The sequence below is a fragment of the Penicillium lagena genome (assembly GCF_028827675.1).
Source record: "Penicillium lagena strain IBT 129212 chromosome Unknown utg000008l_segment0_segment0, whole genome shotgun sequence".
Classification (NCBI taxonomy): domain Eukaryota; kingdom Fungi; phylum Ascomycota; class Eurotiomycetes; order Eurotiales; family Aspergillaceae; genus Penicillium; species Penicillium lagena.
The window spans coordinates 2,475,653-2,497,889 of record NW_026623229.1 but is presented as its reverse complement, the minus strand read 5'-3'; the positions used below and the strand labels follow the sequence as shown (position 1 = coordinate 2,497,889).

At 45.4% G+C, this 22,237-nt stretch overlaps 8 protein-coding genes across 8 annotated transcripts; 2 read left to right on the top strand and 6 right to left on the bottom strand.

Moving 5' to 3' along the window:
* Positions 1-3,140: 3,140 nt before the first annotated feature.
* Positions 3,141-4,566, top strand: N7510_011612 (uncharacterized protein; the record flags this gene model as incomplete). The annotated part of the gene is made up of 3 exons (XM_056983536.1): positions 3,141-3,683; positions 3,740-4,228; positions 4,279-4,566. 3 exons carry the CDS (start codon positions 3,141-3,143, stop codon positions 4,564-4,566), a joined length of 1,320 nt encoding a protein of 439 aa, XP_056829030.1.
* Positions 4,567-5,628: 1,062 nt separating this feature from the next.
* On the top strand, positions 5,629-6,021 carry N7510_011611 (uncharacterized protein; the record flags this gene model as incomplete). Its single annotated transcript, XM_056983535.1, has 1 exon — positions 5,629-6,021. One exon carries the CDS (start codon positions 5,629-5,631, stop codon positions 6,019-6,021), a length of 393 nt encoding a protein of 130 aa, XP_056829029.1.
* A 1,097-nt stretch (positions 6,022-7,118) lies between these two features.
* Positions 7,119-8,901, bottom strand: N7510_011610 (uncharacterized protein; the record flags this gene model as incomplete). Its single annotated transcript, XM_056983534.1, has 2 exons — positions 7,119-8,150; positions 8,194-8,901. Coding segments are annotated over 2 exons (1,740 nt in total), but the record flags the coding sequence as incomplete, so codon positions are not given.
* A 390-nt stretch (positions 8,902-9,291) lies between these two features.
* Positions 9,292-9,936, bottom strand: N7510_011609 (uncharacterized protein; the record flags this gene model as incomplete). Its single annotated transcript, XM_056983533.1, has 1 exon — positions 9,292-9,936. One exon carries the CDS (start codon positions 9,934-9,936, stop codon positions 9,292-9,294), a length of 645 nt encoding a protein of 214 aa, XP_056829027.1.
* A 501-nt stretch (positions 9,937-10,437) lies between these two features.
* Positions 10,438-11,173, bottom strand: N7510_011608 (uncharacterized protein; the record flags this gene model as incomplete). Its single annotated transcript, XM_056983532.1, has 4 exons — positions 10,438-10,553; positions 10,631-10,778; positions 10,840-11,048; positions 11,095-11,173. 4 exons carry the CDS (start codon positions 11,171-11,173, stop codon positions 10,438-10,440), a joined length of 552 nt encoding a protein of 183 aa, XP_056829026.1.
* A 3,059-nt stretch (positions 11,174-14,232) lies between these two features.
* Positions 14,233-15,445, bottom strand: N7510_011607 (uncharacterized protein; the record flags this gene model as incomplete). The annotated part of the gene is made up of 3 exons (XM_056983531.1): positions 14,233-14,595; positions 14,903-15,109; positions 15,200-15,445. The coding sequence occupies 3 exons, from the start codon at positions 15,443-15,445 to the stop codon at positions 14,233-14,235; spliced, it is 816 nt and encodes a 271-aa protein (XP_056829025.1).
* A 2,855-nt stretch (positions 15,446-18,300) lies between these two features.
* N7510_011606 (uncharacterized protein) lies at positions 18,301-18,657 on the bottom strand (the record flags this gene model as incomplete). The annotated part of the gene is made up of 1 exon (XM_056983530.1): positions 18,301-18,657. One exon carries the CDS (start codon positions 18,655-18,657, stop codon positions 18,301-18,303), a length of 357 nt encoding a protein of 118 aa, XP_056829024.1.
* A 527-nt stretch (positions 18,658-19,184) lies between these two features.
* N7510_011605 (uncharacterized protein) lies at positions 19,185-19,795 on the bottom strand (the record flags this gene model as incomplete). The annotated part of the gene is made up of 2 exons (XM_056983529.1): positions 19,185-19,413; positions 19,458-19,795. The coding sequence occupies 2 exons, from the start codon at positions 19,793-19,795 to the stop codon at positions 19,185-19,187; spliced, it is 567 nt and encodes a 188-aa protein (XP_056829023.1).
* Between the last annotated feature and the right edge of the window lie 2,442 nt (positions 19,796-22,237).

Here is a 22,237-nt window from a genome sequence, read left to right as displayed (position 1 = left end):
TGGCAATTTTAATCTCTATATGGCAGATGATGTTCTTGAACTCATCAGAAGATTCCGTCAGGTCTCCTCTAAGGGGTTGCGCCAGATGGTGTGCAAAGCGAAAGCCCTGAAAAATTCGATATCAGATCTACAAGCCCTCGAAGACATGCTGCGTATCAGGAGACAAGAAGAAAAACATGAAAAGGGAGAATTAGGTTAGTCAATTTGATTTATGCTCTGAATAATTTATTAATGGTGATTCTAGATGAAAACAGTTTTGTAAAGATTGTCTAGTTAACTTAGCAGCCAAAGTCAGTTGAGTTCAAGATTAAGGCATGCAACTAGGAGAACAATCGTCCTACAATAGCGAAAATGTACTAAATTGAAATACTTTTATCATAATCTAGCTGAATAAGATACACCAGTCGTTATAGATGTTACTGGTAATCGCCAAATAGGGATATAAAGGCGCTAGATGCTCGACGACGTGGACAAATTTCTCGTCTTCAATCTCAACCATCCAGTGTTTGCTTAGCCCAACCTAGCCGCTAATCAAAAGCAAGCTAGTGCAAAGAGATCTCTTACGACAGTGCAGAGATGACCTCGACGCAAGATTATTACACCGCCCTCAATGATCCCAAGTCAGGAGACATGGAGTTTTTAGGGTACAGCCTGACCGAGGCTGCTTGCCCCTCTCCAGGTGTGATAAGGGGAGTGATGGAATCGAGTAACCCGATAGAAGGATCTATTGTCTATGCTAAAGGAGGGAAAGAAGCATGTGACAGGTTCTTAAATTCTGGGCTCGATTCAGCTCATGACGTATGTCGCTCATATTCATTGCTCCATAGACGAACGAACTGACCACTCTACCAGCTCGAGAAAAGGATTAAAGAGCTCATCGGAGAGTGGTACCTTTATCAAGGACCGGCAGTTATTCATTCAATTAGCGACACAATTAGCTGGGGTCATATAACTGGCCACCCATCTCGTGAAGGCGTGTCAGTCTTTCGACCCTTCTGGAGCATCACTCGGCCCGGGACGGTCACTATCCGACTTTATCCAGCATCGCATAATTTGTCAAAAATGGAATTCCAGATGGCGAATATTCCTCCAGTCATTTGTAATTTGCGACCGGATCAAATACTTTTTGTACGAGGCTCGCTTTGGATGGAGGTATCGTTACATCGGGACAGCTATCTTGTCTGGCAAGGGTATTCAAGAAGACCGATAGGTCCCGATTTCTTCTCGCCAGATGCTCCACCATTCATGAAGATTTAGCCTAAACCACAGTCTAGCGCAGAGAAAATGAGTCGTACGGGTGCGTTAAGCATGCACAGAGAGATTCTGATAGTGTTAGCCGAAACTAGGAAATTGAGGACAAGACTTCTGACCGATATGATACTCATGCATGCTTTGATAATTAGATCTTAGCTCACGTAGCTTAAAAGCCATATCCGTGATCTCTTTAAATTCACCGTTTCGTATAATCTCCGAAAATTTGAATTCTTCGCCGCTAGGTAGGCGTCGGAACTCGGGCAAAACAGGTAATAGAAGAAGCGAGAAACCAGAACCAATTGCGTGCTCAAGACGTAGAACCTTTCGGCCTTGTTGTAAAGCATGTGTAGTACTAGCTTTATCCGGTAGACCCTCTTGATGAATAAAGGTCGGCATTGTTCCATGACGACGCACACGACATGCAATGGAAACGAGTGGAGTTAGACCTTGCTCTCCAAGCCAGCGCTGCTCCCTTAGAGCTATAGATGTCCAGGAGAGAATCGTTTTCAGTCTTCCTTCCCAGGAGCCACTATCGTTCCCTATTGAGTTCAAACCTATCATCCTTGGATCTTCTCCGGCCCTAAGTTGAGTCGTAGAAACGAGAGCTGTTAGGTCTTTGCTGAAAAAAGCTCGAACATCTGATAAGTGGATTAATATGCAATTGAGTAAACGTTCCGCTGTGATAGGGATGTTCTTGCGCGTCGACATGGTAGTGAATAAGGGGTAAAATTCGGAGTACGATGTAGTTAGTTAAATAGACGCAAGGCCACTAACGATTATTTCTAAAGTGACTAGTCCCAAAGGGAAAGGTTCAGAATGCATCTGCATCTACCTAAGGTCTAGACAGGATTATTATTGGGGTGTGACCGATTGGTTTAGCGTAGTCACATAAGTTTCTTGGTCGTTGGCAACAGGGATGCTATCAGTTGCTCAAATCTCGCTAGTACCATGATCATGTAAACATCTTGCAATGCTCCCGGATAATATTTATTCATCCCTTCGATCTCTCTATCCCATTTATCTTGCCACTCAATTTCTTTCACTTGCTGAAGTAGCGGCCAAAAAATCAAGAACTCCGCGATCTGACTCTGAAGCTTAAATTTCTATCAACCATGGCTCTCTGGGAACTACTTGTTAGCTTCCTGTCACGATGCATATGGATCTACCAGGTCAGTGAATATATTTGCAGTCGCGTTATGGCTAACATTCCAAGAAGCCCAACGAAGTGGAGGTCATACGTGTCAGTGGAGTCGAATACGGAGAAACGGAAATCTCAGTTCGACATGCGAAAATACGAGCCGAAGTCCGCCAAGGAAGTACGACCTCGTGCAAGTGGTTCGAATATTCCCAGTTAATCCAGTTACCGGGAGGAAAGGTTGCCATTAAGGAGTTCTATCCGCATTTCATATGATGCCTCTGTAACATATAACATCAATGGCAAATACTACCTCAGGAACGGCATACCCCTGAACTCTCTCGCACGGATGGCAATAGATAATGGACGAGTCAGCAGTACCCTGCTTCTGTAGACTTATGTACGTGCATTCTGAACCATGCTATATATAGAAAAGCTGCTTTGATAGACTTCATGCATTCTGAACCATACAGTAGATGGAAACACATAACTGTGTATTTCCTTAAAGGTATGGACCGGATTATAACTGGATTATCAAGTTCGGGTACACCATTATATAATATTCCCTTGAAGTTATGGTGGTGATTATAATATAAGTAATCGTCAAATGGAATGGTTCAGAATGCATCTGCATCTATCCATAAGCGAGAGTCACCGGGTCCACCGCCAACCGATGAACTTGGGGCACCCTTATAATCCTTTATCTGCCCACTGTACTCATCCTTTTTCCAAAATCATAGCCTTATGCCTAATGTTTCAACTCGCTAAGGAAATACCTCAGTCTTTTGTCAGCAGTCGATGGTGGGAACATGAGTCCCAAAGCTTGTTATCGGGGTATGATGTCCAGACTATTAGGCAATCACTCCGCTGGGGCCTCTTCGACAACCAGGAAGTCCCAAGACAAGCCCTACTTGCACGAGACGAATCTGTAATTAATCAATGCCTCGTCATATCAGATCTACAATTGAATCATTATCTTCTCTCGTTTCAACAAAAAGTTGAGGAGATCCTCCGACGATCAAAAACGCCTTACTTCCAACCAACCTCCCAGCGTTGGTTCCTACAACCACTCGGCTATGATCACTCAGATAAGAAAATCGCTAGTGAAATTGAGGTTGGGAGTCGTTTCTACTTTAACCAAATCTCTTTCGAAGATCTGGTACGTGCCTCACTCGGGCATCCTGCACCGTCGGTAGAGTGGTTTCTACAGCAGCATACCACTCTCTATTTTCTTCTCAAACAACATCTATGTGCTAAGCCCGAGGATGCCCAGCTATATGCAAAAGTAGAAAAGGTTTGTTCTCAAGCTCCACAGTTCCTAGGAATTTGTGTATTAATAAAGTTTAATAGCATCTTAGAGATAGGTGTCCATTCGGGCACCGCGCTTTAGTGCAGTGTCTCCTTGATGTCGGATGCAGTACGGGTGGCATGTCTCCATCAACAACTCCAGGCTTCCAATTCTTAGCGGGGCCAATACAGTGCCTGTTCCAGCACCCCTTCGACTTCAACCGTCCCCTGTCCAAGATTTTTGAAATCCTAAACGTGCTAGCCGTTCGATTTCAGCAGCAATACAATAGTTCGAAGGAAATTAACTGGCACCTCCCTTTTTGTACCGATGTACTATTCTTTGAATATCTTACCTCAGAATCTGCTGAAGACCATGCGCGCGATCTAACGATGAAGAATTCGCGAGACCTCACAAATCTATTGACACAGGACTTGGAATGGGTTGACATAGTGAAGAGCCTCGTCACAAATTGGAATGACTTGAGTTTCTCGGTATGGGAATGCTGCTCTGGCCTTCCGGAGCTAATTCCATATATACAGAAATGCGCAAAGGTAATATCGAACTCTTGACGCGCTCAAAATCAGATACTGACATTTCTTAGGCTCTATATGTGGAGAGAAATTATCACTCGATGACGGCTATCTTAGACGGACTTCGCGAATACAATTTATCGAGAGGGCAGTCGAATTGCCCATCTAGTCTTTATTCTTTCATGGATCCGACGGATAATTACAAAAATTACCTTGTGCGATATTATAGCCTGGATGGCGGCATCCCATTCATATTTGCTCACAGTGAGTACGAGCTACATGGCACGACTGGGCCCCTATCACTCCGCAATTTCCTGCAAAGCACTCTGCCGATTGATCAGATAAATGAGCATCGGTGATATCACGTTACTCTCTAGCTTTGGCCATTCAAAATATTTATTTTTTTGCTGAATTGTCAGGAGGATGACAAACTACCCAATGGGAGCTACGGCATCCAATATATACATATTAGGGAATTGGACAACTACTTAGCTGAATAGGGTACCGAGGAGAATTCTAGAAAGTGGAATACAACTATCGCTTATGGCATTAATGACTGCGACGGGCTCGAGAATCGAGAAAGGCCCTGCATTCCTGAGCACCCAATCCATTAAATCCATCTCTTGACGAGTCGCCCTTATCCTACTTTCTGGGGTTCAACATCCAACAGATCACGCTTCAAGAACTAATGTCTCATTTTCGCTCCATGTCTTTTTCTCCAATAGGCATGTGGTCGAATCAACACTTGTATCAAACTGTTTCTGTTGTTCCCCTGCAGGAAACGCGTAGGGGTCCTATATTCTATCAGTATATGAATTACAGAACGTATAAATTGCCTTACTGTCCATTCCTCCTGAGGGAATGTCGATTGGAAAACACGCATTTCACCATGGCGATAGCGGACAATAATGACATGTACTGCCACCAGACCTAGCTTTCTTGCAATGCCTGACAAGATTTTCAACATTGTGATGAAATAGACTTCTTTCTTAAAGACGTCAAGTGTAATTTGTAGTGCGGAGTTATCGAGGAATGGAGAACAGATCTAACAGCAAGGATTGGGATATTGCCGTCAAAAATAAGTGCGCTTAGTCTACGTCCGATCCATTTCTGTGCCACTCCACGGTTTCTTGGATGAGTGGAACTCCCGTGGCTGCGCTTGGCCTACGCTAAATCCTTTCTTGCGACACTCTACGATTTCTTAGAACGAGTGGAGGTCCCGTGGCTGCGCTTGGCCTACGCTTGATTCTTTCTTGCGACACTCCACGATTTCTTAGAACTGCTGCTTTCCCCATGGCCGCGCTTGGCCTATGCTTGATTCTTTCTTGCGACACTCCACGATTTCTTGGATGAGTGGAGTTCCCGTGGCTGCGCTTGGCCTATGCTTGATTCTTTCTTGCGACACTCCACGATTTCCTTGGATGAGTGGAGTTCCCGTGGCTGCGCTTGGCCTACGCTTGATTCTTTCTTGCGACACTCCACGATTTCCTTGGATGAGTGGAGTTCCCGTGGCTGCGCTTGGCCTACGCTTGATTCTTTCTTGCGACACTCCACGATTTCCTTGGATGAGTGGAGTTCCCGTGGCTGCGCTTGGCCTACGCTTGATTCTTTCTTGCGACACTCCACGATTTCCTTGGATGAGTGGAGTTCCCGTGGCTGCGCTTGGCCTACGCTTGATTCTTTCTTGCGACACTCCACGATTTCTTAGAACTGCTGTTTTCCCCATGGCCGCGCTTGGCCTACGCTTAATCCTTTCTTGCGACACTCCACGATCTCTTGGGATGAGTGGAGTTCCCCGTGGCCGCTACGCTTAATCCTTTCCTGCGATACTCCACGATTTCTTGGAGTTCCCAGGGCTGCGGGCTGCGCTTGGCCTACGCTAAATCTTTTCTTGCGACATTCCACGATTTTTTAGAGCTGCTGTTTTCCCCGTGGCTACACGCGGCCTACGCCCGATTCTTTCCTTTATTCTTTTTACGCAACACTGTCTCGCCATGTGTCTATTCTCTCAGTGTTCACAAATTCGGAGCTTCGTGCATTGACTGGTCGCTGTTGATCACGGCGAATGTAAAAACAATTCTGATATGATAGTTTGAACTATCTAAGCTAGTCCAATCATGTTGCACATGGGTTCCATGAGACGAAGCAGGCAAACTCCACGTATCTTGAGAATTTGGTATCAGCCTTCAATCATTTTTTGTGGTTTCCAGATTCCATCAGCAGTGTCATAGGAAGGTAGCGCGACAGATGTCTGAATGACACAAGGTTTCAAAGTAGATCTAAAGTCGCCAATGTCTCCGTAGAAGAGAATGCCACCTTTAATCGCCTGAGTCTGAATTTCGGCTCTAGCGAGAGTCCTAAGAGTTGGATATTGCCCAGGTAGTTCCTCGGCTTTTGCACACCACCCTGCTCTAATCTCTGGCGCAAAGTCAAAAATTGCATGGGCGTTAGATAGCCGCAAAAATAGAACCTCATTTCTCGAGACGCCGAAAAATATCACGTAAGGAAGACTTGACAAGAAGGGTTTACAAGACGCCCAGAATAAGTCCGCTGTCATATCAGTAATGCATTTGCAGGCAGCGTGTGATTGCGAGGTTATCGAGAGGGCAGTGGTGCAGACTTGGTGACTATTTCTGTCTCCTAGAGATGGAACGGCACCTGGTTGACTGTTGGCAGTTATTTGTGAAGAAATGAGAACAAGACTATCGCCTGTCTGTTGAACTGTTTTATCAGAACCAATATCATGCAGCGTGATGTCTTGACTGTTAGGTATATGGATGGCCTGTAGGTTACTCTGATTATTTTCCCCACTTGGAATTTCTGATTGAAATATCATATCAGGCATCGGAGTATCGTGGTTCCGAGCCAACTCTGTTGGTGTTAATTGTATATTTCTTGCATTACTCCCACTAAGGGGGGCTTCCGGAATTATATCTGTTCTTTCCAAGTCTTCGTTGTCAGGAAAGAAAGATCTGAAAATGTCCCGCTTCACCGCAAAGGACGTCACACTTTCACGAGGTTCATCATCCGGGGAATAGACGTTCCGCAGAAAAAGATATTTGCGGTCGGAAAAGAAAGTATCCGCGTCTGTCATCCCACAACGTTGCATAAGAGACCAATTCCTTGTGACATCCGTGCTCTGTAGCGGCCGTGGTGCGCTTATCATACGGGGCTTGATTTGTGTTAGAACAGTTGCGACATGATTGCTGCATTCAGTCAAGATGGCATGATCATATTCGAACAGCTCAGGAGGTCTTAGTTGGGCAAGGAGCGCGTGAATTGCCATATATTCTGTTTTTATTGGTGCTCGAGCTTTCTGAGATCCATCCAGAACGAACCCCAAATGATTAAAGAGAAATTTCAACCGCTTCCATAGGTCTAAACGCTCAAGCTTTTGATGGGGCTTGGAAGACTGGCTATGGCCTCGCGGGTGGACGTCAGTTAGTCCGAAAAAGTGACGCATTGCGAATAGAAAACATTGTCGATATGCGGACCAAAATAAAACTTTTTCGCTGGCAGATTCGTCCTCTTCAAAATCGTTCTCTGTCACCTGGATTCGGCTTCTTGCAGTTGGAACATAATACCGCAGCATAGCTTGTCGAATAGAGCCTTTGAATTTGAAAGGCAGGACTTTCTTCAAGATATCTGTCATTGGCTTCAAGTACTTGATATTCTCAAGAAACAGGTGTAACGAAGGTATAATTCCCGGGTAGTTCAGAGAGGCCTGCAGAAGTTGTGATCGTAAAGCAGGATCACTGACGCGTGGGAAAGCCAGATTGTCATTAAATATTTGATTAATAAATCTGCGATCATCCAACGAGAGGCGGGGATAACGCCCTTGAAGAAGTTCAAGAGTGCTAGGGTCCAAGATTTGAGAGGCCCCGCATGTAAGAGAGACCCATGCAGAATGTATTTGATGGAGGTAGGCAGAAAGCTCCTTGATCTATAAGTCAGTTTTTCGTAGTTAAACATGAGTGGCTCCAAACCTCTGGGGAATTTAAACTTGTCAAGTGTGTTCCCATAAGCCAATGGATCCATAGGGCAGGGAATACCAGCAGCGCATCTAGCTTCTTTGCAAACGAATTCCATTTTTCCTTGCTTTTTTTGGGTTCGTAAATTCGGTTGTAGTCCCGGCACTTGGTTTGTGACCATTTTGCCAGCCATTCTTGAGCAGGCTTTTCTTCACCACGAAGCTGATAATGTCGAACATTTTGAAATATTTCGCCGTCACTGAAAAGCTGAGACCCATTTTCCGCTTCTCGAAGTCGTTTGCGACATTCGTCACTCAGTTTCTCGGAGTCGTAAAGTATCAGATTCCACCAAATATCATTGGGCTCGAGCCACTCGACTGCTGCGGCAATTCGATGTTGCCCTTGAAGACAAAGTAGCTCAGATCCTTCCGGAAGCCGCAAATCGGTAGGACGATCTATATACAAATTGATTGAGTCGACTTGTAAAAGTGATTGGAGAACCGACTTCGATACTTCGCAAGGAATCCATGTGAGCGGATCAAGTCGGCGACAGCCCTCATGGTTGAACCGATGAATGATATTCTTGACATGAGACTGATTCAGGGCCCGAGATCCACGCACGTCTATATCTTCAAAAATGAGTCGATTCAACTCCCGGACTTTGACGGAGCCTAAAGAAGCTGCGTCTAACTGCCGTGCAATATCTAGCTCGCTGGGCTTCATTTCTTGAAATTTCGACGTGTGACTGTGGAATTCTATTGATTACAAGCCAACATTGCGGTGCAGAGCATGGTAAAATGGTCCTTGTTGACGCCACGGTAGTTTGCCCTGTCAAACAACCGTGGCGTGTTTAAGTAAGCAACCGCATCATACCTACGAACTAGCTATGGGTTCGAAAAACCGTGAACACATCTCAACGGTTGGCTACAATGAAAAATTCGTGTGATGCACGCGCCAAGCACGCCAGCTTAGACCCTTCGGTGGTTTCAGGACCTACAAATGCTGGAAGAGTCATTCATGTATGCAGTAGTTTCTTTGGTAAATACGACTTCTCAAGTAAACGAGCGGGTGATGTAGTGTAGTGAGCTCCCTGTTGTATATAGGAGACCCTCTTTATCCAATTTTGCGCTCAACAACCCCTGAACTCGAATGGGGCTCTTCTGGGCCTCCAGGAGGAATATTGGCCCATTCTTTTGGATAATGGAGCTCTTTGCATATATTTGTCAGTGCAGACATATGTCTTTTTTTTGCCTCCTCCGCGAAAGGAGAAATATCTTCTGACGCAAAAAGGATCGACTTCCACGTCTTAACAAGGCGGCTCCACTGAATCTGACCGACCGCTATGTTCAAGCCGCTGAAACAATTTCTAGTCAACAAGCGGCCGTTTATTTCGTCAAGCTTGCTAATAGCCTCTTTTGCGGCCGGTGACGGTAGGTTCAACCTGGTCGGGTTGTAAAAGCCAACGGATGGATTCTCCACCAGAGCAAAATAGAGGGTACGGAGATATTGGGTGGCTTCATCTTGTGCCGCATGATGATATGGAAGTAGCTCTTCATCTTTCTGTCCCTCTGAGGGGTTAGTCTCCTGACCTTCCCAAGGATCCGCGTTCCTGTCCACCTGGAGCTCGTGCGGCGCGTTCACCTCATCTAGAAGGTGTTGCAACTCTATAAAGATGTTAGATGATTTTCCTTGGCTGTATTTTTTCTTTGTCGCGCTCACTTTCGAAAGCTTTCTCTGCTTTGGCTTTTTTTTCAGCATCCTGAAAATGATCTGGATGGAGAGCGGCTAGAAGTTGCCTGAGGTTCATAGAAGCACGCCTGGGCATAGACATTGCAGTTAGCTATAATTCTGATAAGTCGTCGCTCTGTAGGAGAATTAATAGGTTTTTTTGAAAACTACGGTTTTTTAAGCAGCACGAATTTTTAAGCGCACCAGGGTTTTTTGGGCACGACGGTTTTTCTGGATCACGATTGTCCTCTACGATTCATTCTTTTGTCTATTCTGTCTCCATCTAGATTCGACACATGATGCGCTGCGCTGGAATTTACTTGGAAAGGAAATATAATCCAAGTCCCCTGCGAATGCGTCAAATGATGTGACGTAAAGCTTTTAATCACATGACTGGGAAGGTCGATCAAATCCCCAGGGCACAGGGAGGATCAGAAAACGACGCAGGAGAAATACGAGTTCTTTTATTCACGGATCCTGCTGTTTCTCACGTCGATCAGGTTTTCCCTGCTTCCTCATGATGGTTCTGACTTAGTCACTGGCTGCTTCGGCTGTTGATGGGGCCCAGAAGCCTGTGTAATCTTGTGATGGTTGAAATTCGGCCTCATAGAAATCGACATTATCCTTCGTCAAGGCAAGCTTCTTAACTAGATCTCGAGTTTTAGAATTGGCAGAGACTACCTTCAATCAATAAAATATCTTTTTGGCCTGAGAGGGCTCATACCTGAGATCAGAAGCTTCCCGGAACAGATATTGACTTCCTCATTTATGATAGCACCTAGATCGGGCTCTCCGTGAAACTGGACGCCACGCCGTCCAATATGAAGCTCCTTTCCAGACTCGTCGGTAATGTACAGTGAGTAGTTGAAATTCTAATTAGTTGTAAGAGCAGGGAAATTAAGAATCAAAATGAGACGGGTTGTCAAAACTTACCAGGTGCTTCGAGCCTTCTGCGCTTTCCATGAGCTGTGCAACAATTTCCGTGATCTCCTGCTTTTCCAAGCTCGACACATTCTTCATAACTTGAACATTATCCAAGCGACGCGCAATCTTGTCTGTTTGGGGAGCCTTCAGATCTTGTGCGTTGCTTGAGTCTTGCTCGAGCAAATAGTCCATCCAATCGCAAACCCAGTTGTTGTGATCTTTGAACATCAGCAGAGAAAATGATCATGAGCCGAAATAGCTTACATTCTTTCTCCATAATCCATATGATTGACACTCGTTGCTTGCGGTGCAAGCCGTCTGTAGGCATCTGACGAAGAATCATTTCTTTGGCATAAGGGAGCTGCGCAGTGATTCCGATTCCTGTACAAATCAAGACGACGCTATCATATGGCCTGGTGTCTTTGCTTTCTCCATATGGCCCATCTATTAAGACCCTTAAATGACTGCGAGGAGAGTAGAGAAGATCCTTGGTAAATCCTGATTGGACTTTGGCAAGAATGGAAATGCACTCCGCTTTGCCATCCGAGCCGTTTTCCCACCAAACAATATTGAAAGGGTGAGACTCCGCGAAAGATAGTGATCGCACAGCTGGTACTTTCAAATAGATGTATTGTCCGGCACAAACTTTCCAAGGACGGCGAGGACGAAAACTTATCTCCACTGCATCTCTTTTTCTGGTAATATCCGCCACAGTTGAAAATTTGCCAGCCCTTGTATTACGATAAATTTGCTGAGTGAGATGAAAAGCAGAGCTAAAAAGATAAGTAGCAAGAGCAGAAATCAAGAGAATCCCGTTCAAGTTGAGCCGATTTTTCAAATGCATCCAAATCATCACAATCACTAGAGTCCCTAGGGCGAAATGGCTTTTCAAGAAAATCTCATACAGCTGCCGTCGAATTGCAGAAATAGCCATCAGTGTTAATACCGCCATAGAAACTGCCGCCTGACGAAAATTTTAGCGATGAATCCGAAAAGAAATTCCCACTTACTATGAACCCGTTCCTTTGATGCCGGTTACCGAGGTCAAATGAACTGGAGCGAACCGCAAGTATCACGTGGAGAATACTTTGAAAAGTGGCCATAATCCCAAGGCTATAGTGTAAATGGTGGTAGGTGCCAAGGGACAGGCCAAAGAGCTTAGCTCCCATGCTCAGTCGCGGAGTTAGCGCTAATGGCATCAAGTGAAATATTGCGAGTGATCCGGCCCGTGATCTAGCCACTGATAAACTCGAAACCCCAAAAATATTGCATATCAAAGTTCCCGCAATATGAACACAGTGCAGTAGGGCTTGCAACCTAGTCACGGGGCCCCATGAATACCACCGAGGAAGAAGATAAGGTAGCACGAGGTGTCTCGTAATGAAGGTGGCCAGTCCCGGATTAAAGATTAGCTTGAGACATAACTTTACATACTTCTGGAGGGACAGAAGCACGGTTAGAAGGGCCGCAGTGTAGAGATAAATCAGCAAAGGATCCATCGTAAGCGAAGTAGCGTGTGTATTGTAAGTTCGGGGCAGTTCCTCTTTTATGCTCTTAGCTGTCCACGGTTTCCGGACTGGCAAGTTGTGGGCCCGCAGCCCACTCCACCAGTAGGATGGCTGGGTAGCAAGATTTGAGCGTCAACTGAAAGCTATTCCGAACATGTCACGATTTTTTGAACCCAGAAAACGTGATCCCCGGGACATCGTCCTCTGTACTAATAGGCGGCTGCTGTGCCAGGGTCATCAAATTTTGCCAAATAATTGAGAATGGCAGGAGAATCATCAAAACAAGGAGTGTCTAACCGTGTATCTCGTTTCCCGAGAACAGGAAATGCGAATAATCCCCGTACCAAGAGACCTTTCGAGGAAATGGAGACAGTTGCTCAGGGTACCAAGCAAAGTGTGCAACTGCAACGACTTCAAAAACGACAAGCGATGCCGAATTTTTCAACCCCGTTTTCCAAAGAAGCAGCAAGTCCCTGGCATCATTATCAAAGGACTTTCAAACTCAAACAGGCTGGTTACGGCTTGGTTGTCCACGCCAAGAATGCGACGTTTGCGGAGGGAATACTAAAGGAATCCAGAAGCTACGGGAAAGAACAGTTGTCAAACATCATATCGTATTCTCACAGGAATCTCGTCCAGATACAAAGAGCCTTCTACGACGATGGTGTTATTTTTCTCGTTTATGAGATGATGGACGTCACCCTGGCTCAGATATTCACCTCCCCTCTCGGTCGGCTCCAACTTTACGAGGTCGCAGCATTTTCTCAAGAAGTGCTGACAGGCATTGACTATATTCACAACCATCTAAAAATTATGCATGGAGATTTAACATCAGATTCTATCCTCTTGTCAGTGACTGGAGCAATAAAAATTGGTATGAACTCCATCGAAAGGAAGAAAAATGAGACAAAATCTGATGGCTTGCAGCCAACATAGGCACCGCAATGTTGCAGAAAAATGGCCCTGAAGACGCCCAAGAGGATTTGAAAGCTGTGGGGAAAATACTTATTGAATGCCTGGAGCCGGCCACATTTTTACAAAAAGATTATTCCTTGAAGTCAAAAGTCTGGGAATCCGATATCGTTAATTTTGTTGAGTCGACAAAAGACAAATCAGTGCAAATCTTACTGCAAGTAAGTCAAATGAACTTATTTCATATATTTCAAAGCTGAAGACTTCTTAGCATGATTTTCTGAAACTTTCGCCAGGGTCTTCATGCCTCAGGCCATACGTACGTTTGGCGCGAGAGGTCGGAGCCAAGGAGGTGGAAATGGTGGAACAATGATCTGCTTAAGACGCTGATTGTGAAGATGTTGAACTAGAAAATCACTTCCAAAAATGGAAACAGAAAATCTCATCGGCTCTCCTAGGCTTATGGTTTCTTGACTAGCCTGATCATTCTAAATTAAAGAATTGTGCTCCTTCATCTTTTGCACTACTCGTTCCATACACCAGAGTTGGAAAACATAGCTAACTGCTTCCGACCGAAATGATCATGTGCTGTGCTGCGAACTCGTCCAATCAAGGGTGGAATATCTTGCTAAGAATTGATTCCACATGAACTAGTCCAGGTTAGTAAATAAAGGGGGTGTACGGAGTAAAAAAGTGGGTTTATGAAGCAATTCGCATCTTGAAGTCCATGTAAGCTGATTAATATATCAGCTTGAGGAACACGATAACTATTTTGCTCAACAAAAGTAGAAGGACCACAATAACCATCTTAGCGCGTAACCAGGGCTACATTCTCATCTTCAAATCGGTTAAGCCGCACTTACATTGCAGCGGACTTCTTCCCTTAGTGCCATACCAGAGGAATCAAGTTTTCGGACCATATGAAGAATATTGGCTCAAGTTGAAATCAGCCTACATCGCTCAATGGTTCGGATATTTTCTTTTACTTACTACGAAGTCCAATCAAGAAAACTATGAGGTTTCGCGAACTTTGGGCATTGCAGGACTTGTTTTGCATCTCGCGATACTGACGATAAATACTTGATGGCGCGGGTATCGGGCTTGATGTTAGATCTGAAAGCAACTTGAATAATGATGCAGACGGCGTGGGAAATTGCGATGTATCGAAAATCCACGTAGTAACAGCTAGCTTGGCGAGAGATTCTTGGTCCAGTTCCATCGCGATAGAAGCAATGATATCGTCAAGCCGTTTATCGTAGGCTGCTAGCCTTTGATCGATGATTGAGGGGCTTGTAGCTTCGAGGATGGAAGTGCCAGGTGAGTTCTGGGCGACCAGAAGTAGACACTTCAAGGCCGGTTGGGCAGCAGGAATGAAGATCCGTCTTAAGGAAAACTATCGAATGTCAGTAATCTACTCAATAGGATGGGAAAATTGTAGAAACCATCGTGGCACAGGTTCCAAGTCTATTGTTTAAGTACCCAATCCTGCTGGCAAACCAAGCCCACACTTTTCTGATCTGCGAGGAGGGAATATTTGCCTGTGTGCTGTATGTCCTAAGAAATTCTCGGTGATAATGCTCGAAAATACTGTCACCAATGCGAGCCCTAAAGTCATTAAATGTCTCTCCAACATCATTCGGGCGTTGCATCACGGGATCAACATCACTGAACTGCTCAAAACTTAGCGGTTTGTATTTTCTGTAAACACGTTCGGTCTCCGAAATAATGACGGCCAGATCGACTTGATTGAAACCGAGTGGTACTGCAACGATGACAGCGTCATCCAGGCCTTTCATCAAGGCATCTACTAGAGGGTGATTACTACTGTTGTATTGAATTCGTATAGTCTGACCGATCAGCTTCAATGAGCCAAATAAGTCAGCTCAAGGGTGGGTGCGTACGGATAGCGGCGGATCGGCCAAGGTTGAACTCTTGCTTGGCTGCCGCACCGCTTTCGGGGGAGGCACAGCCTTCTCAGTCAATGTAAGAGAGGGTAGAGAGAATGCTCGATTTAGCTCTCGCCATTTGTTCTCTAAAGCCGTAGGCGTTCGTTGTCGGTTGATGTCAACTCGTAAATTAAATTCCTTCGCGATATGAATCCAGGAGAGTCCACAACTCTTGAAATAAAGCAAAATCTGCTCCTCGTGTGGGAAGTATTCTTTATTATTTCCGGTGGCGTTCGCATCGCTAGACATGGTGACGGTATAGACGACGGTGAGAGTCAATCGCGAATAGTGGGAATTTGCCAAAAAGATATGAGAATTGTGCACGTCGCCAACAGGGCTGCCTCTAGCAAGTATTTAAGCAAAACAGACCCTGGCATCGGAAATATGCCTTGGAGGCTATGTTGGTTCAATGAACTTGGTGGTTCGGCCAGAAGCGGTTTAGAACCAAGAGCCTACAGTTAGCGTTCTTGTCCGGCCCACGAAACTAACGTAGCTCGAACGCATCAATATCACCTCGGTGGTCGCACCTCCTGGAGCTAAATTCTGAGCACGGAGTCTGCTGCGATCACACTAGGGATGGGCACATACGACAAGTAGGCCGACAAAATTTGAGAGCTGTCTTCTAGCAAGAAATAGTAGTCATTGCGGAAGATGGAAACGGGCTTTTTATTTACCAAGAGAATGCTGGCACAGACGGTCACTTGGAGCTAACATGCGAGCACAGGGTCTGATGGAGCGGCCGGGAAATTCCTCGGTCGAATGCAATGACATTGGGCAACAAAACGGGTGTTGGGCTCCCGCCCCCGGGGGGGGTTTTCCGGATAGGGCGCGTATTTAGAAGTTAAACAACACACGCGTCACCAGCTCTCGCTGTGAGCCAATCATTCTGTGATTTTCATGTGGCGACCGGAAAATCCAACTGAAAGACGAAGCTGCTAGTCAACCCGGTACTCCGCAATCCAATGTTAAGGGTCGTGTCGCAGGTTGGCTGATCATTACATACCTTCCGGATAAATATGCTGAGTTGATTGGAGAGTAATTTCCCATTACTGGACGAGATTAGCTCCAACGGTCATTCTTGGCTGGGCTCTTAAGCACCCAGCAACTCTCCTGGCCTCCTGGAGGCTTGATGCCCCTATATTGCGCTAGAGTACAGTAAATTTTGCAAAACACGTTCAATCCTCTCAATTGGTTCCTACATGGTAATGTCTCCCATGCGACAAAATAGAGTCGAAAGGTTTCAAAAAGGTACCAAAGAAAAAAGAAAACATTAAAATGACGTCGAGACCTAATTGGCACCTACACATATTTCTTGAAACTAATTAATATTGGTCTTGGAGACTTTGCCAATATGCAACAGTCTGCAATGACACACATACACTGCTTGTGCTTGAATGTGTTTTTGCAAGCAACACTGCAAGCTCTGAGAGGTAAGCTATCCAGTTGGAATGGTATGATGGCAATATCTCGAGGAGTGCTGCGAAAAGACGATAGAAATTGTTGAGGATAGACAATCGAAATGATAGTGAGGATTTTTTATTCATCTCCAATAGCCTGTGCATCATCTCCCAAATATCACTCATAGAACGCTCTATATCCCTTGCCTTGTAACGAAGAAAGATGGCCATGTATATCTCGAAAAGATGATCGAGTGATTCCCACAGGGTGCTGTCAGGGTTTGTCGAAGTATGATCAAAAGCTTGCGTACTAACCATTGAGATTTGGGAACTCAGAAGCTGGCGTAAAGCGGTGGTATCGCAATTCAAAAGATGTCCGAGATTCGGTGTTAGTGATTGCTTAAGGGCTCGTGGACCTTTCAGTTCAAGCGCAAACTCCATTTGCCAGACAAGTTCCTCGTGATAACCGGTAAAGATGTCTTGAAGGACCTGATAATTAATGGACCGAGAAGAATTGATTTCATGCAGGTACGTAGCAAGGAATGGGGGCTCTTTTTTTTGGGTCGAAGTGGATAGTCCTCCCACGACGCTGCACCATTGTTGAAGTAAGAAAGAATATTCCCCAGTGCTAGGAGATCATCTCGAGGTGTCCGTTGCAGATTTTTTGTGATTTTAAAATCAATCATCATAACTTGGTGACTTTGCCAACATGGGCCGCCAACTGCAAACGACCGAGGGCATAGATTGCCGTGCACGATATTCCTTGAATGCACAAACTGAAGACGAGACAAAAGCTGGGCAGCTAGTAAAAGAATGGCTTGCATGCCGAATTGACGGCCAGATCTATGGAAAAGCTCGTCGAGACAAAGACCATAGCTATCCGTGATCATTATACTCCACCCCTTGTACGTGCCGAAGTACTGCAGAGAGGGGATGCCGACACCTCCAGAAGCGGAATGCAGGATGAAGGCTTCATCATACAGTGGAGATCTTTCATGATCGGCTTTAACGAGAAAACATTCAAGCGTTTCTTGGTGCCGCGCTGTCTTTTTGTCAATGTCTGTTTGGTATGGTCTCAAGAAGTATCCTACCGTATCCCAAGTCTTCCGGACTCCGAGGCCACTGAAGAACGTCAAATGGACCTATGGTGATTTGAGATGAAATAGACATTTCTGGTCGTTAGCCCTACGCTGCGGTTATGATTCAAAGGAAATAATTAATGTGGCTTTTTATTTGGTGGGGAGGAATGGGATGAAACGCGGACCACGATTGCAATGGCTAAAAAACCGTGCTAATGAGCAAAGAACCGTCCATAGCCAGCCATGTTCGGAGGGGGACAAGAAAAAAGAAAGAGACGAAAAGATATTATATATATATTTCTACTTTACATCAATGGTCTTGCTCTCAGATTCCCTTTCATGGTTACAAGTAAGCACAGGCGGCCAAGGAATCTATCTGATGTGAATACACAATCAATGTCACCTTGATCGACTCCTCTATTATAACTCTACCCAGTGATTTAAGAAATTCGGAGGTGGTCCCTTGGTAAAGAAAGAAATCATCGCTTTTGAATCTTTCCATCGAGAAAACTTATCTGTAAATGGAAGTCGATACTTGCAACCCGGAAAATGAGCAGGATAGAATACTATCGCTATATTCTGTCAAACCTCAGACCCGCGTTTCTTGAAAGATAAATACTCACTTTGCTCATTCTTTAATTGCTGCTATCTCGATTGCTGCTGAATCCAAAAGCAGGGTGACACGCGAAGGATCCATAGACGGCAAGCGGTACAGAAAACCCACTACTGCATCGATATCCCATCTCCCATCACTGAGCCAGAGTTCAGGGTGGTGAGAGCGAAGCCATGCCAGTTTGTTCCGAATAGCGGAGACTGTCCGGCGTGGTGCAGTCGTCAGGGCCGCCAGATCAGCCTCTGGTGGCATTCCTAGTAAGGGAGCTGACCAACTTCTCAGAACATCTGCAATCGTTTCGTGCCGAACGCCACGCGAAGCAAACAAAACTATGATAGCAATTTCTTCAGAGGTCCAAGCAGCGCCTGTCATTTTGGTGGTGATTGAAATTGATCATGGGCGCATTGTAGGGTTTTAAAGTCGTGTCGTGTCTGTCATGACTCTTTGGTTGAGCTGCGCCAACTAACACGCCACTCCATCAACACTCCATGCCTCTGGAAAAAAGTGGGAGCCCAATAATCTCATTTATTGCAACGCACGATCCATTCACATCTCGTTGATTCTTTGTGGTCCTGCGGATCGGAGGCTGACACTTAACTTTTGTTAGTGGTTGAAACGATCAAATGTATCCTAGAACCAATCATCTACTAAATTGCGCGAAAATGCTAGGTACGTTTTAAAACTATCCTTGCAAATTGCAAAGCATTTCACATACAATTTCCATGGGTAAAAGCTCTCCAACGCCCGCCCCCTCTCCCCCCTGTGCCGCCTGTGCCAGTGCCTCCTGTGCCTCCTGTGCCTCCTGTGCCTCCTGTGCCTCCTGTGCCTCCTGTGCCTCCTGTGCCTCCTGTGCCTCCTGTGCCTCCTGTGCCTCTTCTGGTTCCTATACCACTAGCCAATCAGGGGCGATCTGTACCAAAATCCAACTCGTCTTCGGTCGGGGAAGTTGGAGTTCCCTCCGAACGGCCTGCAAGATTACGTAGAAGTCCTTCGACTTGCGTCATCCATGGGTTGAGGCTTTTGTGTTGATAGGCCTGAATCTCTTCGAAAATTCTTGACAAAATCTGAGTTAGTAGCTCGATCTCAGGAATGAAGTGCGATTTACTTTCTGAGAGATTCCAGTCTAGACTATGTTAATACGTAGACTTTCAATTTGAGAATACTGAACTGACTCCCTCCGCATTTCATCAAGCTGCACTTTTTGTCCTTCGACAAGGAGTTTTGCCGCAGTGGCCGTCTCCAACGCCTCGTTAGTCTTGGTGTCTGATGATATGGTTGAATCATCGGGAACATCTTCTTCCAAATTTTGAGGATTCAAGGCCGGCACTGAAACATAAGAAGGCTCCTCCTCAATAGCTGGCAGGGGAGGAAAGGATAAAAGACCGCAAATATCGCCATCGCTTAGCGGAAGAAGCGTTGGATCATAGAAAGAATCAAGCAATTCAAGATCGGGACTTGTGTCCAGATCTTGGAGAAGACGCTCAAATTGTTCGTCAGTGAGATCTTCCATCTTAGAGATATTGATGAAGGATAGGACAAGATGATAAGATCTCCCTGGTACGGACCTTTTAAATAATTAGTGTTCCTTCTCAGGCACGGTTTCTTATAGATAATCGTGGCCCCTTCGAGAGCGGTTCCATCATGAGTCCATCATGCAGCAGTAACAACCGCGAGAGAAAATAGCCAATGCTGATTCTTTATTTAGAAACCCCGCGTTTGCAAAGACACGGTTTCTCATAAGATAACCGTGGCCTCTCCGAAAGCGGTTCCATCATGAGTCCATCATGCAGCAGTCACATACCCGAGAGAAAATCGTGTGTGTAAATTCTTTCTTTAGAAACAGTGAGTTTGCAGAAAACATGATGTATTATATTTCAAGCCGAGTGATCAATTACGCAATCTAATCACCAAGTCTTGAGTAAGGGTTCACCGGAAGTCAAACTGCCCGATTCGTCTGACCCTTGTGGTCCTTCGAAAAATTCGCAATATTTCCTTTGGGAATCTTGATGACGTTAGCTGTAAAAAATAAGTGTGCTAAAGACAGTCGTTACACTGATCGATTGAAGCTTATGAGGATGAGGAAACATGCGGCCTCGTTGAGATGTTCGCAGCTCTTAAAACAGAAAAGCTGAAGAAAGAAATTAACTTTCTATCTCAAATATCTATATACTTTCGCTTTCTTACTCCCACGACTCCACGAGCTTCGCAGACAGGGCATCCTTGCTTCAAGGTCGAGCGATGATTTGAGCTCCCAAAACTCCAATTTAGACCCTGCTGCTCGGTAAACCACTGCATATTGTTCGGGAAAGCACTCAGTCGATATATTTTACCACCAAACCGAAGAGACAGGACGATGGTTTCCTTTAAGTCACGGACAACGAATCTGATTGGTCGGGAATAACGAAGACAATAATGACAAATATCATCCGATGTCAGGTGAATTCCCAGGTTGATCTTGTCTTTGTATAAATCCTTTTTTGTCGAGTCCAAGGTATCTAGGCAATGGATAACTTGCTGCGCTGGTGCTCGACATCGAATAGAGCCAACGCATTGGAAAAGGCCCGCATAGTATTCTGGCACAGTATCCAGCTGAAAGAAGAAAGAAGTGGCTAATAGAGCTGCGACCGCATCTTTATGGTTGTTAAATCCAGAAGGACGAGTATGAACTAGTGTCGATAGTCGGTCCATACATTCCGTATCATCCAGTCTTGGTAGCCCACCCGGTACTGACAAGTCAAACCGGAAAGAAGATTCTCGGGAAGTTTTATCCATCGTACCGGTGACCTCTCGCCAGGCATTTTGCCCATCAAATGAAGATGAATATGAACGATAAAGTCGCGGAATCCATCCATCGACAAGAAAGTTACGGAATCTAGATATCGTTGGAGCCAACTCGCTGACTACCGATCCAGTTCCGAGTGATATAAAGACGTCTGGACTCGGCGAAGTTGGCCACAGATGACGTGCTTCTGATAAAGCTAGGTTGATGGGATTGTTATGTCTTCTCATTCCACCATCTTGGAAGGTGCCAATACCAGGTATATCGATAGTGGGAAAAAATCTACTGGCAGTTAGTTGTATATCTCACTAGGATTTAGATGATGCTTACGGCGGGGCAGCTGTTGTTGCGCGAGCTCTGAGATCTGTCAGCCCGAACTTATTTGAGCTTTGGGAGGCAAGGATTTACATTTGCCACAAAAAAGGCTCCTCTTCGTTCTCTGGTCTCAATCTTCCATATGCTATGAAAATATTAGCGTCCAATCAACCGTCACACTGTGGAGAGACTTGTTACCTGACTCGGCCCGGTGTGGCGCTGTGCCATTGTAATTGGCGAAGATAAAAGTATCACCATCCCTGATAGTGCTTGTTGTCACCGCAACCTTACTGCAAGATACAGCAGACATCGGTGCATCAAACATCCGTTGAGTCGGGCCATAATGATCTTTGAGAGCTTCTTCCAGAGGCTGGACCTCGTAAAAACCATCGGATATCCAGGAGTGGAGAAGACGTTTCCTGAGTGAAGGTGAGAAAACTTTCTTTGCGAGAGTTCGGAAGAGACTTTTGCAAGATTCAGTGTCCATTCGGAGCATGAATATGGAAAGAGCTATCAAGCCGCCGGAACTGCACCCAACAGTGAGGTCAATCATATCACATAATGGAAGACCTGGACCCAATATTCCTTGTAAGATCTCTAGGTTTTCGAGAGGTATAATTCCCCGAGGCCCACCTCCATCGATGCTTACTACACGAGGCGCCGAAGTTGGGGGCTTGAGCTGTATGATTAGATCCTTCACAGCCCCACAAAGAACGCAGTGAGGAACAGTATACTCTTCCTCTCTCTCCAAAGAAGCTTTGCCATATATCTGAGCACACGGATCACAGATCGAGTGACCGCAAGCTAGTATATGCTCTGGGCTTCGCCTGATACACAGGAGGCACGTCGAATTCGAGC